This window comes from Chiloscyllium plagiosum, chromosome 1 (assembly GCF_004010195.1).
Source record: "Chiloscyllium plagiosum isolate BGI_BamShark_2017 chromosome 1, ASM401019v2, whole genome shotgun sequence".
NCBI lineage: Eukaryota > Metazoa > Chordata > Chondrichthyes > Orectolobiformes > Hemiscylliidae > Chiloscyllium > Chiloscyllium plagiosum.
Window position 1 is genome coordinate 137924033 of NC_057710.1, and position 19648 is coordinate 137943680.

The 19648-nt window shown below is 39.2% G+C and overlaps 1 protein-coding gene across 1 annotated transcript in view; it reads right to left on the minus strand.

The window, feature by feature from the left end:
* otop1 (otopetrin 1) overlaps window positions 1-19648 on the minus strand; it is a 39048-nt gene that overhangs the window by 17039 nt on the left and 2361 nt on the right. The window contains exons 4-5 of the mRNA XM_043698154.1: window positions 7624-7754; window positions 144-1060 (exon numbers count right to left, since the gene is read on the minus strand). Of these exons, the coding sequence (XP_043554089.1) occupies window positions 144-1060; window positions 7624-7754 (1048 nt within the window). The remainder of the gene's footprint in view (window positions 1-143; window positions 1061-7623; window positions 7755-19648) is intronic.

Genomic DNA, 19648 nt, shown 5'->3' on the forward strand with positions numbered 1-19648 from the left:
ATTTACTTTTAAATTTTCCTACTCATCTTCTGAACTTGATTTTGGCAACATTTCCCGAGGATTTTTTAAACAAACACTACTTTGTGAATGAATGCTGGAAGACGTCTTTTCTTTAAAGAAAATTGTTTCATCACCTGTCTTACCGAAATATTGCACAAGAACAGAAACGCGACGATGTTCTTCAATATCACTCTGGTTTTGTGCAGATTTCCCGTCTTCCTGAAGCTGGCTGGAGGAAAGGAGCCGGCAGCTCGGGGTGATGGTAACTGCTCACTGCACACCGAGCTGGTTCGGTCTTCTGGAGATTGTGGAGGAGCAGTCTCGCAATACAGCTCTCGCTCTACTCCCTCCAACGTTTTGTTGACAATGCCACACCGTGGGGGTGATGTACCAGGACGGTCACTGGTCCCCTTGATTCTTCCGGCTTCCTCTTCCCCGTCATCCTGCTTGCGATGGAGCGATTCAACGATGAACATGTTCTGCACAGATTTCTCAATGATAGCCAAAGTGGAAAGTGGTAAACTGAGCCATGTGAAATGCGGACGGCTTTGTGCAGAAACCGCCGCCAGCACAGAGCACCAGGATAGCAGCCAGGAGGCACACGCAGTACTGGCCAGAAGCTGGCCATCCAGCTTTCGCGTGGGATTTTTGGAATAATCCATTGACCTTTTGTCTATCCTATAAATGACCAGGCCGGTTGTAGATGCTGCAGACATTAAGCCAAGCACTATCATACTGTACAAATAAAACATAGTCACAGCAGATAGTCGGTGATCTTTTGAATGGCCCGCCTGTAGGCTGTACACAACAAGAATTCCTATTGTAGTTGCGAAGACGGCAGCTCCCAGAACTGGTCCTGGCAAAATATTGGGGCGTGTCTTAAACACCAGTTTTTGAGGACTGCGCTGTTCCAGCTTTCTACCGACATTCTTCCACATGATGTAGAGCATAGCGGAGGCCAAAACGTGATACTCAATGCTGAAAGGGTACATGTAATAGGAGGCTTTGTAGAAAGCAGCGCATACATGTATAGTACAGCTGCAGTTTGGTCCAGCCTTTTCTGCAACGAAAGGGATTAAAACATTGCACATATTGTTATCCAACAAGATCTTAGTTGGTTTTCATTCCCGTTGCGGGTTCCTAGTTTTCAAAGTTTGTGAGAAGATTTGTAGCTCGGGTGCTCATTGTTGCGGTTCTGTTCGCCGAGCTGGGAATTTGTGTTGCAGACGTTTCGTCCCCTGTCTAGGTGACATGCTCAGTGCTTGGAAGCCTTCAGTGAAGCGCTTCTGTGAAGTTTCCTCCGGCATTTATAGTGGTTTGTCTCTGCCGCTTCCGGTTGTCAATTCCAGCTGTCCGCAGCAGTGGCCGGTATATTGGGTCCAGGTCTGATGTGTTTGTTGATAGAATCTGTGGGTGAGTGCCATGCCTCTAGGAATTCCCTGGCTATTCTCTGTTTGGCTTGTCCGATAGTAATAGTGTTGTCCCAGTCGAACTCATGTTACTTGTCATCTGCATGTGTGGCTACTAAGGATAGCTGGTTGTGCCGTTTGATAGTTGGTGTTCATGGATTAGCTGTCTTCCTGTTTGTCCTATATAGTGTTTTGTGCAGTCCTTGCATGGGATTTTGTACACTACATTGGTTTTGCTCATGCTGGGTATCGGGTCCTTTGTCCTGGTGAGTTGTTGCCTGAGAGTGGCTGTTGGTTTGTGTGCTGTTATGAGTCCTAGTGGTCCTTAGGCATCTGTTGATGAAATTGTGGGGGTATCCGTTTTTGGCGAATACATTGTAGAGGTGTTCTTCTTCCTCTTTTTGCAGTTCTGGTGTACTGCAGTGTGTTGGGCCCTTTTGAACAGTGTCTTGATGCAACTTCTTTTGTGTGTGTTGGACTACTACGACCACTAGGACTCATAACAGCACACAAACCAACAGCCACTCTCAGACAACAACTCACCAGGACAAAGGACCCGATACCCAGCATGAGCAAAACCAATGTAGTGTACAAAATCCCATGCAAGGACTGCACAAAACACTACATAGGACAAACAGGAAGACAGCTAACCATCGGTATCCATGAACACCGACTAGCCACCAAACAGCATGACCAGGTATCCTTAGTAGCCACACACGCAGATGACAAGCAACATGAGTTCAACTGGGACAACACTACTATAATAGGACAAGCCAAACAGAGAACAGCCAGGGAATTCCTAGAGGCATGGCACTCATCCACAGATTCTATCAACAAACACATCGACGTGGACCCAATATACCGGCCACTGCAGCGGACAGCTGGAACTGACAACCGGAAGCAGCAGAGACAAACCACTATAGATGCCAGAGGAAACATCACAGAAGCGCTTCACAGGAGGCTTCCAAGCACAGAGGATGTCACCGAGACAGGGGACGAAATGTCTGCAACACAAATACCCAGCTCAGTGAACAGAACCACAACAGGTTCCTAGTTTGTTGTTAGCATACACCTGACTTAAAACTTCAGGACTATCTAAACTGGGCCTTCCCCCAAGTAGAGCTGAAAATTGTATGCTATATTGCTGTAAGAGGTTATTGAACTAGTAACATCACTACCCTGCATTCCAAAACAATTTTATGAAGAAACCCGTATTAAAGTATTATGGAATCTAATTTAAATAACTTCAATCATTACAGTATCCCTCTGCAAGGAACCTATTTAGTTAACACTTGTTGCAATGGTATTATCCTGTGGATAATTATAATTGGATTTCGAATTGGAACTGTTCATGACTAAGTGAATGTGGAGGGCCGCGCAATGTGTTTACTACTTTATGTAGAGGCTGTTTGAAACAGTGAACCATTCAATCACTGTGCCATTATCATCACTTTGACATGAATACAGAAATATTTCAGTTTGCCTTCTAATATCCTGCTGTTTGCATGATACAGGGTAATACATGTAGTTGTGGACAATTTCATTGACAACAGATCCAGAACTGAAGCAAAGAATTCTCAGTGATGGGTAGCAATGGGAATATAATCCAAAGTCATTTTATTACTTTCAAATTATGCTACACTGATCATATTATGTCTTAAATTATTAATATCCCATTTGAGTCATTTTCTGAATGAAATCTATCCAATTATATTGAGGCAGCTTTATATTTCCTGTGGGAAATGTATTGTCTCCTGAAACTGATAAGAGTGTGGATGGCTGGATGGGTATTAAACAAAATATTGCTAAGACAATAAAAAGATTGAAATAAAAATTTCAGTTACTAATCGCTACTGCCTGAATGGTGTCGAAACAGCTTCAGTGTTCCCTTTCTGACCCTGCAAGCTAGATTACAATGTAGACTATTAACAACATCAAAGTGTGATGAGCTCTAAATGGCTGCAGCCAAGTTATTTCATAACATAATGTAAATTATTGCAAATTCAACAATTTCATGGTCAAAAATAACTTTACTGGGGAGCTTAGAAGGTAGTACATTTGGTTTTGTCAGAGTTAATTTTGGAGCAATGCAAATCATCCAGCAATGTGGAAGAATTTGATCTACTGGCATATTTGTGGTTGCAAAATGTTGGATTTTATTTTCTGCATTGATAATGGTGAGCACCAATTATTAATGATCTATTATTTTTCTAGCTATATTAATTGCCAGTTTATGCACACAGTTCATCATCTGGGCCTGTAACCACTGGAAGCAAGGTAGTTCCATACTTATTATACCATAATCTTTGTAATTGTAAAATGTGGAGGTACTGGTGTTGGACAAAGTTAAAAATCACTCAACACCAGGTTATAGTCCAACAGGTTTATTTGGAAGTACTAGTGTTCAGATCACTCCTTCATTACCAAATAGAAGAGATATGAAACACAGTACATTATGATAGCTTTCTTTAGTGAAAGTCTGTTATATTTTCCTTCTATCTCAGCAGCACCAGATAATCCCTCCACATTATATCACTTAGTGATCAACCAGAATGTACTAGTATAACTATTGACCATGAAACTGACATGAGTCATCAAAATAGACTATTTTGATCACAACTAAAATAATTTGTGGTTTGATTCATTTTTTTTTCATGTATCGTTTGAGACACTTTAGCTAATATAATTTATTTTAAAAAAAACAGAGGAGCCTGCAGTTAAAGTTTGGGGTTAGAAGGTTGTAGGGTTAATTTAGGTTGACATTTCAATGTATAACTAAGGGATTACTGCATTGTCAGAGAGTCATTATTCGGATGAAATATCAGGCAGAGCCATTTAAAAGTCCTGAAATAGATAAATAAATTTAAAAATGGTATCCAAAGATGCTGATATTGAAAGACATATCCAATGTTTATTTTCCATAAAAGCAAAATTTTAAAGGAACCTCAAAAGGAGCAGATTAAAACGTATAGAACAATTTAGGAAAAACATTCCAGTGTGGATTTAGGTCACTGAAGGCAATGTATTAGTGGGGGACAAAGAGAGCAACTACTGATACTCTTGGTGCTTTTAGAAAAAGATGGGCAATATCTTTGGTGGTGAAGTGCCTTATGTCCCCTTCCAACTGCATTTTGATTTAGCCCTCTCCCTCTATCCTTACGTCTTCCAAATTTAATAGTCTGCCATTAATGGGCTTTACACAGAAATTAATTAATTAGAAAACAGAAGTGATTTACTGGTGGTGGTTAATAAATGAAAAAATACCCTGGGTGATTTGATGATGGGAACAAGAAGATCAGTCCTATGGAAGAGCTCTTCTGAATACATGAAAAATTCAAATAGTGTAGCCATTGATACTCTCAACAATTTGAGAGAGAGAGAACGATGAGTTCCACAGGGAGTAGAGTGCCTTACCTTCCATCCAATTCCATTTTGAGTTAGCTTTCTCTCTCTCTACCACTCCCTCACCTTTGGTGTTACTGCATTGCCTTTAATGGGCTCTGCATGTAAAGTTAACAGTTAAAAACAGGAGTGATTTATTGGTGTGGTTAATAGATGAAAAAGACAATGGTTATTTGGTGGTGGGAAAAGCTGCTCAATTATTTGTGATAGCAATTCCAGGTATAAGAGGAAAGCAAAGGGAGTGTGAGTGGTACTATCCCTGCCTGTGAGCCAGGAGGTGAGGTTCAAATCCCACCTGTTTCAGAGGTTTGCCGTAACATCTCTGAACAAGCTGGTCAGAAATATCTAAAGCAAAGGGAGCAGCAGGGTACATATGAGGTTGGAGTCAGAGTAGGAAGATAAGAAAGGAATGAAATCATGAAAGATATGAACACAAGGATGGGAATTTTTAAGTTTGAGTTGTTGGGGAATGTTGAAAGCCATAGTAAGTTAATAGTCATAGAACTGTTATAATGCAGAAGGAAGCCATTCAGTCCATTGTGTCTGCACCAGTTCTCCAAATCAGTAATTCATTTAATGTCATTCCTTTGCCTTCCTGTAAGTTTACACATTCTCCTTTTTCAGATAATGGACTAATCTCCCTTTTTAACTGCATCTGCCTCCACTACATCACAATGCATTCCAGAGCTTCATCACTCATTGCGTGGAAACGTTATTTTTTCTCCTGTCCCTTTTGCTTCTTTTGTCCATTATTTTAAATCTTGTTCTTGAGTCTTTCACACATGGGAATGATTTCTCTCAATCTACTCTGTCCAGTCCCATCATGATTTTGAATATCTGTACCAAATATCCTCTCAGCCATCTGTTCTTCAACGAAGCAGGCCCAATGTGTCCAATCCATCCAGTTCCTTGCTATTCTTGTGAAACTTTTCTGCAACCCTTGAATGTCTCCACAACTTTCCTGACATTTGGTACCCAGAATGGGACTTAATATGACAGCTGAGGCCAAATTAATTGAAGCTCAGGATTATCTCTTTGCTCGTGTGTCTATGCCCCAATCATAAATCCAAGATACTTTATGTTTTATTAAAATTGCCTGTCATGCCTCCTTCAATGGTTTATGGCAATATACTCCAAATCTCTGTTCCAGAAGCACCTTTAGAATTGTGCCCTTTATTTTCTTTTGTTTTTCCATGTTCTTCTACCAAAATGAATCACTTCATATTTCTTCACATTGAAATTCATCTTCCACCTGTCCGCCCACTCCACCAACTTGTCTAGGTCTTTTTGGAGATGTGACCTGCAAATTTTGAAATGGTACCATGTACATCAAAGCCTAGATCAGTAATATATAGAGAAAAGCAAAGGTCCCGATCCTGATTCCTGGGAGACTCTACTAGAAATTATCCTCTGCAAAGCATTCATTAATTATTACATTACATTTCCAATTACTCAACCAATTTCATACTTATGTTTCTATTTTCCATTTTATTCTATGAGTTATAACTTTGCTGACAAGTCTGATAAACATTGCACAGTATCACGTGCTATTTGGAAGGCAGAATTGATGGGAGAATGGAATTTGATATTGGATGGGAAATGGCAGCAGATCTTTCAATTAGTTCAAAATTATGGGCACTGGAGGATGGGAGGTTCAGCCAAGTCTTGAAATTATAAAAGCATGCAAGGGGGAACGGTGGCTGATGGGTTAAGGTTGGGCAGAGACAAACAATGCTACAGAGGTTAAAGTATATCTTTTTAGGAGAGAATATAGGTTATACCCTACTGATAACAGATTATGTGTTCACTAGATATAAGTCTTTGTTGGCTAGTTATTGCTATGTTTGGCTTCACATCAAACTAAATAACATACTGGCAGTGAAAGCTTTGAGATATTATTTCACATGTTAATTTATAACCGCCAATATCAGCTTTTTCATAGCATGTTAATTACAATTATGTCTGAACAATTTAAACAAGCCACAATCCAGATAATTTGGAAAACTTTGATAGAGCAGCTTAGAGTTATTATTTAACCAACTATATCCACTATCAATGTTTACTGCATTCTGTAATGAGAGTTGCTACTTCAGGTACACATTATAACCCTTGGGTTAGCTTTTTTGCTGTTACTACCTCAGGGGTAATCTGGCAGTATGGAACACGTATGCTTTAGAAAATACATCTGATGTTCATTTCATTGTGAATCTAGCCCAGAGTGTTCTCAAAACTTTAACTCCATCAGCACTTAGCATTGAGTGCATTATGACTGATGCTTTTGTATTTGCAATTCACCAACAGAGCAGCACACAGCTGCCAACATGTTATTTCAACTTTGACATTCTCAAATTGACTTTTTCTTACAAGAAAGAACAATTTGTTTACTTGATTAATGGGATCAGTTTCTATTTCACTAATATTAAAATCATTCTGGATCCTGTCAAATGCAAAGATTAGGGTAGAAATCCGCTGGTGATGGTAATCAGGCTATACTGATCCTCCATTGATTTCGTATTCAAGCCTAACTGATGTAATTTGAAATTAATTTAAAATGCTACACAATATCTTGTGGATTACAAAATGAAATTAATACCATCAACATTTTAGGATATGTAGAATTTGGGTACATAAATGAATAAATCATCTGCAGATTTTTAAAGTGGCCTTTAGTGCATATATATTGAAATAATGAGTTTAGATCATTTATTACACCTCAGATTCTGTGACCATTAAATTGAAAAATTCTCAATAACTGACACTCTAGTTTTCTACTTCTCCTGTTCATGATTTTTCACTTATTAAAATTTCTTACCCATAGTTAAGTTGGCAAAGCCATGTCCTGCAAGTCTCTTTTTGTGGTCATTTAACTGATGTTTTGACTCTGCAATTATACTGTTCACCCATAACAGCAGGTTCGTAAAAACAGAATGAATCATTCCAAATCTAAAAAAAAGTATGGTAATGGACACAAGTGGAGTAAATAAATGCAAAAGTAAAAACACATCATGAAATTTACCAAAGAAAAGTCTCCTACAGAATTAACAAAGAAACTTCCTCTAAAAAATTAGATTCACCAAATATTTTCAGGAGAATATTATCGCCCTTCAAAACATAGCTTTATATTTACAAGAATTTATCTTTATAGTCGCCTTTACTTTTACAAACTTGATTGAGCTTTTTGAAGAAGTAACAAAGAGGATTGATGAGGCCAGAGTGGTAGATGTGATCTATATGGACTTCAGTACGGCGTTCGACAAGGTTCCCCATGGGAGACTGATTAGCAAGGTTAGCTCTCATGGAATACAGGGAGAACTAGCCATTTGGATACAGAACTGGCTCATAGGTAGAAGACAGAGGGTGGTGGTGGAGGGTTGTTTTTCAGACTGGAGGCCTGTGACCAGTGGAATGCCACAAGGATCGGTGCTGGGTCCTCTACTTTTTGTCATTTACATAAATGATTTGGATGCAAGCATAAGAGGTATAGTTAGTAAGTTTGCAGATGACAGCAAAATTGGAGGTGTAGTGGACAGCAAAGAGGGTTACCTCAGATTACAACAGGATCTTGACCAGATGAGCCAATGGGCTGAGAAGTGGCAGCTGGAGTTTAATTCAGTTAAATGTGAGGTGCTGCATTTTGGGAAAGCAAATCTTAGCAGGACTATACACTTAATGGTAAGGTCTTAGGGAGTGTTGCTGAACAAAGAGACCTTGGAGTGCAGGTTCATAGCTCCTTGAAATTGGAGTCACAGGTAGATAGGATAGTGAAGAAAGCGTTTGGTATACTTTCTTTTATTGGTCAGAGTATTGAGTACAGGAGTTGGGAGATCATGTTGCACCTGTACAAGATATTAGAATATTACATGCAATTCTGGTCTCATTCCTATCTTGGAAGGGTTCAGAAAAGATTTACAAGGATGTTGCCAGGGTTGGAGGATTTGTGCTATAGAGAGAGAGGCTGAACAGGTTGGGGCTGTTTTCCCTGGAGCATCGGAGGCGGAAGGGTGACCTTATAAAGGTTTACAAAATTATGAGGGACATGGATAGGGTAAATAGACAAAATCTTTTCCCTGGGGTCAGGGAGTCCAGAACTAGAGGGCATAGGTTTAGGGTGAGAGGGGAAAGATATAAGAGAGGCCTAAGAGGCAACTTTTTCATACAGAGGGTGGTATGTGTGTGGAATGAGCTGCCAGAGGAAGTGGAGGCTGGTACAATTGCAACATTTAAGAGGCATTTGGGTGGATATATGAATAGGAAGGGTTTGGAGGGATATGGGCCGGGTGCTGGCAGGTGGGACTAGATTAGATTGGGATATCTGGTCGGCATGGACGGGTTGGACCAAAGGGTCTGTTTCCATGCTGTACATCTCTATGACTCTATGACTCAATAGTCTTTACTTTTATAATGATACTTAATGCAGTTTATTGTTACAAGTAAGAAACTGTATTAAAATAAAGCAGATGTAACAGTTAACAAGAAAGAAAGAAATCCCATCCGACCAAAGTCTCTGTTTACTATTTTAACGGCACATTTCAGAAGATACAGCAATTACATTCTTATAAATCAGGAGATGAATTTCACCATAGAACAAGTTACTTTGCAAGGTTCCCTTCTCTGTCATATACTTGTCTAGCATTTCCTAAAATACCTCTGTACTAATCACTTCAACCATTCCATGTGGGAGTGAGCTCCTCACCTTTACACTCTTTGGTAAAAGGGTTGCTTCTGAATCCCCTACAGGTTGTTGTGGTTGATCTTATATTGACAGCCTCCAGTTGTGCTCTTTCACACAAGAGAAAACATTCCCTCTCTATCGATACCGTCAAAACAATTCATAATTTTAAATTCCCGGGCACATCTGAAAGTATGCTTTCTGAGAAGAAAACAGACCCAGCCTGTCAATATTTCCTAGTATGTATGCCCACATATTTCTATAATCATCTATGTACATCTTTTCTGTACCCTCTGCACACCTCCATATACATCAATAACATTGTGAACAGAATTGTGTGCAGCACTGTGGTATAATCAAGGTTTCATACAGATTTAGCACAACGTCCTGCTTTTCAATTCTACTTCTCTAGAAATAAAACCTCATGTTTTTTTAAAATGGTCTGCATAACCTGTAGAATAATATATTTTTGACTGATATATTTTCATGCCAAAGGCCCTTTATCCTTTGAACCTATTTAGACTTGTATCTTTCAAGTAACAATAGTAGTCGATATCTTTATTCTTCCTTCCAAAATGTTCAGTCTCACATTTATCTGTGTTGAACTTAAAATTACCAATCCTTTGCCCATTCTGCAAATTTATTAATGTCCTCCTGTAATTTGCTGCAGTCCTCCATAATATTGACAAATTCCTTTAGGTTGGTGTGATCCACAAGTATAGAAATTTTAATTTTAATTGCAACATCCAAGTCATTAATGCAAATTGTGATCAATGATTGCAGCAGTGATCCAATTGGAAGACCATTCGCCAACTTCTGCCACTGTGAATAATGACTATTTACTTGACTATTTGCTTTCTGTGTGAAGATGTGGAACAATCCATTCTGCTATTTATCCCCTAACTCCACATAATCTGGTTTTACTAATTCATTACATAATTGAATACTGATATACAATTCCCTGGACATGTTCTGCACCATTTTTTAAATATAGGGATTACATGAACTCTCCACCAGACCTCTCACACTATACATTTTACTAGTGATTCATTAAACATTTATTATGTAACTGCCATCTTTTTCCTAGATTTGGTTTTTTAAATACATGGATTCAGTCCTGCTGGAAAATGGATTTTATTGTGTATGATTGCTTAACTTATTCAATATTTATTTTAAATGTACTTACGTCATTACTTATCTCATCATTCAATGTTATGTCTACCTGTTTATTTTCCTGGTAAATACCAAAGTAAAGTAATTAAATAAAATTTCTATTTGTTTATTTGCCACTCTCCTGTGTAACCCTTAATGGTTCTATTACTTTTCTCATCATAACATACCGTTTTTCTACTTGTGCTATTCTCACCCCACATCACCTTCAGGGTCCGGGTTTGCACTTTTGTTCTGCTTCCTGCAGTCTTTCTCCTTGTTCTCACATTTAGGGAGTTCATTATACCTGTCAGACAGGAACAGTGTTTGCAGAGTGTCCTTTCTAACCTCTCCTAAATTCCCACTAGTCAACTTACTATCAGTCACATCTGCCTTTCCTGAATTTATAATTTTCTCTGGGACATGACTATATTCTGGATAAATGGTCCAGAAATTCATCCCTCTGCCTTACATGTCAAAGAGGTTCCAACTCAATGATTCTAAACTAGAAAAATGTGAGGTGAAAACATCTCCTGCAGACACTCTTACTCAAAATTGTTTTGCCTCCCCCAAACTACCCTGCTCTGCAATCCACATATGAAGCCTACTCTCTCTAACTTGCTAGGAAGGAAACACACCAGATCAGGGATGTCAAATTCTTCATTGACATAATAAACAGTGGAGTTCTGAAAAACCATGAGCATAACTTGCTTTTTTTTTAAAGCAGTGATGGAACTGTTTAGACTCAAAATAAAAATGTCACTGAAAGAGTAAAATCAGTTCAGTTGCATCAGTTACAACAACTTACAAATAATGCAATATGGCATATCAATTTACACTGATACACAACCAAATCAAATCCAACTGAGATAATATTCTCACATTTTCCTAAGAGACTCAAATAACAAATAAGAGTAGAAGAAACATGTATAAGAAAAATGGATGCTTCTAGACAGGAAACCATCCACGATGTATTTAGAGTGTGCATGTGCATGAACTGCACATCCATGTATAAATAAATAAGGTTGGTATGTGTAGACACAAGTTACCCCATTTGGCTCTGATGTAGTGAGGATAACAGAGATCTTGCTTAAAGCAGAGGTGGTTAGGGAACTTCATATTCCTGGCTACAGGCATTCAGAAACAAAAATCAAAAAAGGAGTAAGGTGGCAGTACTGATCCAAAATAACTATTGTAATACTGTAAAGTAATTCTATTGTTGAGAGGCCAAAGACGGAGTCTATTTACCAGATGTACAGTATAGGCTACCAAACACTGGGGAGGAAAAGCAGAGTAAATATGCAACAAATTATTTTTAAAAATGCAAAAACAATAGTGTTGTGATAATGGAAACTTTATGTAGACTCAGATAGTAACAGTGTTAAGATAAAAGAGAGGAAGGTGCTCCTGAAATGTATACAAATTAACTTCCTTGATCAACTCAATGAGGAAAGAAGCAATAAATATAAAGGAAAATACTGTGGATGGTGGAAATCTGAAATAAAAATGGAAATCTCTGGTGAAACTCAGCAGGTCTGGCAGCATTTGCGGTGAGAGAACCAAGTTAATGTTTTGAGACCCAAATGACTTTATCAGAACTAAGAAGAGAAAGGAAGTCTTGGGAATGAAATGGGGTAAGTGGAGTCTTGTTTCAGTGGAAGACCATTTGAAGAACACTGAAAGTAATAACAGCAGGATTAGGATAGTTATGGAAAAGGCAAATTCAAGCATAAAATCACATAATTTATCATTTGGCTGCAACATTTCAAGATGGCAGCTCATCATAACCTTCTCCAGAGCATTTAGAGAAAGGCAATAAATCCCGACCAAGCCAGCAATGCCACATGCCTTAAAAGATTTATTTAAAGCAGGAACAGGGCTAATTTCAGTGAGTTGAAAATGAATCTGCTCCAGGTGCACGAAGATCAAAGCTTGATAGATGAAACAATAACTGAAGAATGGAAAATTGTTAATGAAGAGATGGTCTGAGTACAACATTGACATTATTCCATGAGGGTGAAAAGGGGGCAATGCAAAGCTCAAACTCCCTGAATTATTAAATGTATGGATGCAACAAGGAAACAGAAAAGGCATTGAGCAATTGTTCATAATACAGTAGAAAATCAATCTAATGCCTGGTAGAATTCAACCCTATGAGTCAGTGCTGTGGATCCAGGAAATCTCACAGGCACAAGCAACACAGAATAATAACAATTAGTAATTTTGAAAGATGTGCGGAAGTAGGACACAGTTACAAAGCAGCAAAGGGCCAAATAACGACTCACATAAAGATGCTGGTGAGGTACAGTAACCCATAGTGGAAGAGAAATCAAATGTGTTCCTTAAATTTAATTGATTATCCAAGCAGATTGGTTTGGCAAGAAGGAATGTATGCCAACAGACAACTCATCCACTTTAGGCTTAATACCTGAGCAATTGTCTTTATATTATCACATCCTGTGCCATGGGTGAAGAAATAGATGTTACAGCCTACAACAATGAAACTACAGCACATGGTCCAGGAGATTTGGATCTCAAGACAAAATGTCTGTGACAAGTAGCTCTGCAGCACAAGGTATATCAAAAAGTCGAGAATGTATACATAATTTACAGACAATAATTCTCAATATTGAGCTTGAATAAGTATCTTGACTCAACGTCAATCAAATGGCAGAAGGTGTTAGGCTCATTATTATTGACAATAAACTAGTTAAAAGTCATACCATGACTTTTCAAAGTGATGCTGGGAATAGGACAACTGCTCAAGGAACAGTGAGTTATAGAACTACAGAACCACAAAATTTTAGTTGTTGAACAATTGATCAATGGACAGTAGATAGATTTCATGGGGCCATCTAAAGTTATGGCACAACCCTAAAAGCTAGAATCCATTGATATTATCTATATTGGAATAAGAAAATAATTTCAACAAGATGAAAATCCATGACTACACAAAGTTGGAAAAAAAAATTCCCGCTCCTATCAACACTGAGGAGAGTTGACGAGGTGATAAGAATCACCAAAGTTTGCAAGAAGATGCAGATGATTTGAAGAATAATGAGTCAGGTGGCCCATTTGAGTACATTTATCAATTTTTAACTGAAGTTGTTCAGACAGCAACACATCCTGGCCAACAAATCAGCATGCAGATCCACATTTGATGTTAGGAGTGAGAAGATACAAATCCAGTCAAACATGTCAATTTTTTTTCTCTCAGGAAGCATCATCATGATCAGTGACAAGATCATGCTCAGTAAACAAGAATCTTCGAATAGCATGACTAAGAAAGTACACATGTTGGGGTCAACAATAAAGTAACTAACTCGGCCAAATGCAATTGTACAACCTAATCAACTAGTTTCAGTACAGAGTCTATGAATCTCAGTCCAGTCCAGTTGACTATCTGAGAATTGAGATTTGTTCACACAGAGGGAGAATTGGTTGCTATGATTCCATGGAAGACACCAGCGAAGTGATATGACCAATGTCCAGAGATTCAGGACATCATCAAAAGAAGTTGTCTGATTAAATGATCCAGGATACTGCAAGGAAGACAGTAACTCTATCAACAGAGGGAAAGGATTTATGAGATTAATGGTCTCCCAACTGACATTATAGGACAAATACCTGATTTAGCAGGAAAGAGGACCTCTGCATATTCAAAAGATTACTTCACTTCCAGATAGAGTGCATCAACTGCCTCGTTCAACAAGAACATTGTTCTCCATAAAAATTTATCCAAGAGATAAATGGCCATCTAGGTCTCCTCATAAACTTTGTAACAGTGCAATATCAATGTAACTTATACTTGATTGTTATCATTCAAAAAACTACTTCCTATAAGAGCTCATTAGAGAACTAAGTGGGCTTTCTCTACCACACTAAACAAAGCAGGTCCTGTAAACCCAACCTTACAGGAGGATTGGCAGCAAATCTATTTTATTTTGAGCAGGAATCCAGCTACCTCATGTAACCTGATGAGCAGTGGTGAAGATTCATCATACAACAGAGATTACAGCTGAGGTAATAAATTAATACCTGACATCCACTAGAGAAAGTGATGCACCCAATGTAGCAATAAATTAAGAGTAAAGGATACAATTTAAAAAAAAGAGAGGGTGTATTTGAAAGGTTAACATTTCTCAAAATAGTAAGGCTCTCCCAGTCTGAATGGGATGCATCCCCTGGTTACTGAGACAAATAAACATGGAAACTGCTGCAGCTTTGTCTATAATAGTCCAAACCTCCTGGAATATTGGCTGGCTGCAGAATTGTAATTATTCTGCCTTTAAAATGAAAAGAGGGATACACCTTGTAATTGCCAGCCAGTCTAACTTCGGTGGTTGCAAATATGTACAGTGCAGTACAAAATTCATTGAATAACCTATAGTCTTCCACATGCCAATGAAAGCCAGTACTGACATTTTAAAGGCAAATTATCATTCAGTATCCTGACTGTAATTTTGTGAAGTAACCGGAAGTGTTGCTGCTGGTGGTGTCAAAGGGCATGGAGTAAGGTGAATTTCAGAGTGGACTGAATTAGTGTTTCCTCGGAGTGAGTATTGCAACCACTTCCATTTTTATTTATATTAATGACCTGAACTTGGGTATATAAGGCAAATTCAATGTTTGCAATTGACACAATCTCAGAAATGTAGCACATAACACAGAACAGAATAGTACTAGACCTCAGGAGGACAAATACAGATTGGTGAAATGGGCGAACACATGGTGATTAGATTTAAAACAGGGAAGATTAGGCAGAGGTTCTATCAACTGAATGGAGGTTGCCATGAAGGTCCCACCTCCTCAACCTTGCCCCTCACTTGAGGCTTGGTAACCCTCAGGTTAAACTCATCTCTCTCTCTCTCTAACGAAAGGTCCTATGGCCACTTCACCTTACAACTTTAAACAATCTTTAAAGAGAGATCTGCTGGAACGAAGCTGGGACACAGGTTGAAAGAAGTGTTTAAAAGATATATGGGATCTTTAGCTATATTAATAGAGAAATAAAGCATAAAAACAAGGAAGCTATGCTATAAACATAAATGAAACATTTGTCAGGTTTCACCGAGTCTACTGTCTTATTGTGATACTTTTGGAATAGGTCAAGGCCTTAGAGACAGTGCAGAAGACATTATTTGGAAAATGAGATTGCTTTTCCTTCAAACAGAGAAGACTTTTTGAGGTTTTCAAAAACAAGATTTAATGTAATAATTAAAAATAAACTGTTGACAGTGCCATAGAAATCAGAAGGCAGAATACACTGATCTAAAGCCCAATGGGTCTGAGTTATACAGTCAGAGAGGTACAGCATGGTAATAGACACTTTGAACACAAAACACCAAATTGTCCATTTAGAATAGATATCCTAAATAAATCTAAGCCTGTTTGCCAGCATTTGGCACATATCCTTCTAAACTGTTCCTATTCATATACCCATCCAAATGTTTTATAAATGTTGAAATTTTACCAGCCCCTAACACTTCCTCTGGCAGCTCATTCCATACATGCACCACCCTCTGTGTAAAAATGTTGCCCCCAGGTCACTTTTAAATCTTTCCCTTCTCACCTTAAACCTATGCCCTCTAGTTTTGGACTCCTCCACCTTGGGGAAAAGACCTTGCCTATTTACCCTATCCATGCCCCTCAATTTTATAAACCTCCATAAGGTCACTCTTCAGCCTCTGATGCTCCAAGGAAAATAGCCCCAGTCTATTCAGCCTCTCCTAGTACCTCAAACCCTCCAACCCTGGCAACATCCTTGTAAATCTTTTCTGAACCCTTTCAAGTTTCACAACATCCTTTCTATAACATACAGGCTAGAATTGCACACAGTATTCCAAAATTGGCCTAACCAATGTCCTGTACAATTGCAACAAGACTCCCAACTCCTAAACTCAAAGAGCTGACCAATAAAGGCAAGCATACCAACACTTTCTTCATCATCCTATCTACTTGAGACTCCACTTTCAAGCAAGTATGAACCTGCATTCCAAGGTCTCTTTGTTCAGCAACGCTCCTCAGAACCTTACCATTATGTGTATAAGTCCTACCCTGATTTGCCTTTTCAAAATGCAGAACCCCACATTTACCTAGGGTAAACTCCATCTGCTACTTCTCAGCCCATTGGGCCATCTGATCAAGATCCTTTTGTACTCTAAGGTAACCTTCTTTGCTGTTCACTACACCTCCAATTTGATGTCGTCTGCAAACTTACTAATAATAACTACATTCCTTCCCAAATCATTCATATAAATGATGAAAAGCAATGGATCCAGCACCAATCCTTGTGGCACACCACTGGTCACAGGCCTCCAGTCTGAAAAACAACGCTCCACTACCACTCTCTGTCTTCTACCTTCAAGCCAGTTCTGTATCCAAATGGTTAGGTTTGCCTGTATTCCATCTGATCATACCTAGCTAACCAGTCTACCATGAGAAACCTTGTTGAATGCCTTACTGAAATCCATGTCCTCCACTCTGCCCTCATCAATCCTCTTTATTACTTCTTCAAAAAACTCAATTAACTTAGTGTGATATGATTTCCCGCAAAGCTACTTTGACTATTCCTAGTTGGTCCTTGCCTTCCCAAATACATGTAAATCCTATCCTTCAGGATTTCCTCCAACAACTTGCCCACCACCAATGTCAGGCTCACCGGTCAATGGTTTCTGGCTTTTCCTTACCACTTTTCCTAAATCGTGGCACCACATTAGCCAACCTTCAGCCTTCTGGCACCTCACCTGTGGCTATTAATGATACAAATATCTCAGCAAGGGCCCCAGCAATCACTTCCCTAGCTTCCCACAGAGTTCTAGGATATTCCTGATGAAGGGCTTTTGCCTGAAACGTCAATTTTCCCTGATGAAGGGCTTTTGCCTGAAACGTCAATTTTCCCGCTCTTTGGATGCTGCCTGACCTGCTGTGCTTTTCCAGCACCACTCTAATCTGCCCCTGATCAAGTCCTAGGAATTCATCCACATTTATGCATTTTAAGCCATCTCGCATCTCCTTCTCTGGAATATTGACATTTTTCAATATGTCACTATTTATTTCCCCATCTTCTGTATCTTCCATATCCTTCTCCACAGTAAACACTGATGCAAAATACTCGCTTAGTATCTCCGCCATCTCTTGCAGTTCCATACATAGGCAGCCTTGCTGATCTTTGAGGGGTCCTATTCTCTCCCTAGCTACCTTGTGACTTTAATGTATTTGAAGAATCCCTTCAGATTCTCCTTACCCCTCTCCACCAAAACAATCTTTTGTCCCCTTTTCCCCTTCATGATTTCCGTCATAAGTATATACCTACTCCCTCCTTTAAATTCACTCAATTTCTGCTGTCTATACCTGACATATGTTTCCCTCTTATTCTTGACCAAAACCTCAATTTTGAGAGTGTGTTGCTGGAAAAGCACAGCAGGTCAGGCACCCTCCAAGCAGCAGGAGAATCGATGTTTTTGGGCTGGAGCCCTTTTCCAGCAACACACTCTTGACTCTTATCTCCAGCATCTGCAGACCTCACTTTCTCCTAATTGATCAAAACCTCAATTTCTCTAGTCTTCCATAATTCCCTACACCTAGCAGCCTTGCCCTTCACCCTTACAGGAATGCACTGTCTCTCATTATCTCATTTTTGAAGTCTTCCCATTTTCCAGCCATCCCTTTACCTGCAAACATCCACCCCCAATCAACTTTTTAAAGTTCTTGCCTAATGTCATTAAAATTGGCATTCCTCTAATTTAGAACTTTAATTATTTGATCCAGTCTATCCTTTTCCATCACTCTTTTAAATCTAATAGAATTATGGCCACTGGTCCAAAGTACTCACCCACTGACACTTCAGTCACCTGCCTTGCCTTATTTCCCAAGAGTATGTCAATGTTTGCATCTTCTCTAGTAGGTACATCCACATACTGAATCAGAAAATTGTCTTGTCCACACTTAAAAATTTCATTTCCATTCAATCCCTTAACACTATGGCAGTCCCAGTCTATGTTTGTCATAGAGTCATAGAGACGTACAGCACGGAAACAGACCCTTCAGTCCAACTGGTCCATGCCGACCAGATATCCCAACACAATCTAGTCCCACTCACCAGCACCTGGCCAATATCCCTCCAAACCCTTCCTATTCATATACCCATCCAGATGCCTTTTAAATGTTGCAATTGTACTAGCCTCCACGACTTCCTCTGGCAGCTCATTCCACACACACACACACACACACCATCCTCTTCATGAAAACATTGCCCCTTAGATTTCTTTGATATCTTTCCCCTCTAGTTCTGGACTCTCCCACCCCAGGGAAAAGACTTTGTCTATTTATCCTATCCATGCCCCTCATGATTTTATAAACCCCTATAAGGTCACTCCTCAGCCTCCGATGCTCCAGGGAAAACAGACCGAGCATATTCAACCTCTCCCTATAGCTCAAATCCTCCAACCCTGGCAACATCCTTGTAAATTTTTTTCTGAACCCTTTCATATCCATGCCCCTCATGATTTTATAAACCCCTATAAGGTCACTCCTCAGCCTCCAACACTCCACGGAAAACAGACCAAGCATTTTCAACCGCTCCCTATAGCTCAAATCCTCCAACCCTGGCAACATCCTTGTAAATTTTTTTCTGAACCCTTTCAAGTTTCACAACATCTTTCCGATAGGAAGGAGACTAGAATTGTACGCAATATTCCAACAGTAGCCTAACCAATGTCCTGTGCAGCCGCAACATGACCTCCCAACTCCTGTACTCAATACTCTGACCAATAAAGGACAGCATACCAAACACCTTCTTCATTATCCTATCTACCTGTGACTCCACTTTCAAGGAGCTATGAACCTGCACACCAAGGTCTCTTTGTCAGCAACACTCCCGAGGACCTTACTATTACGTGTAAAGTCCTGCTAAGATTTGCTTTCCCGAAATGTAGCACCTCACATTTATCTAAATTAAAATCCATCTGCCACTTCTCAGCCCATTGGCCCATCTGATCAAGATCTCATTTTAATCTGA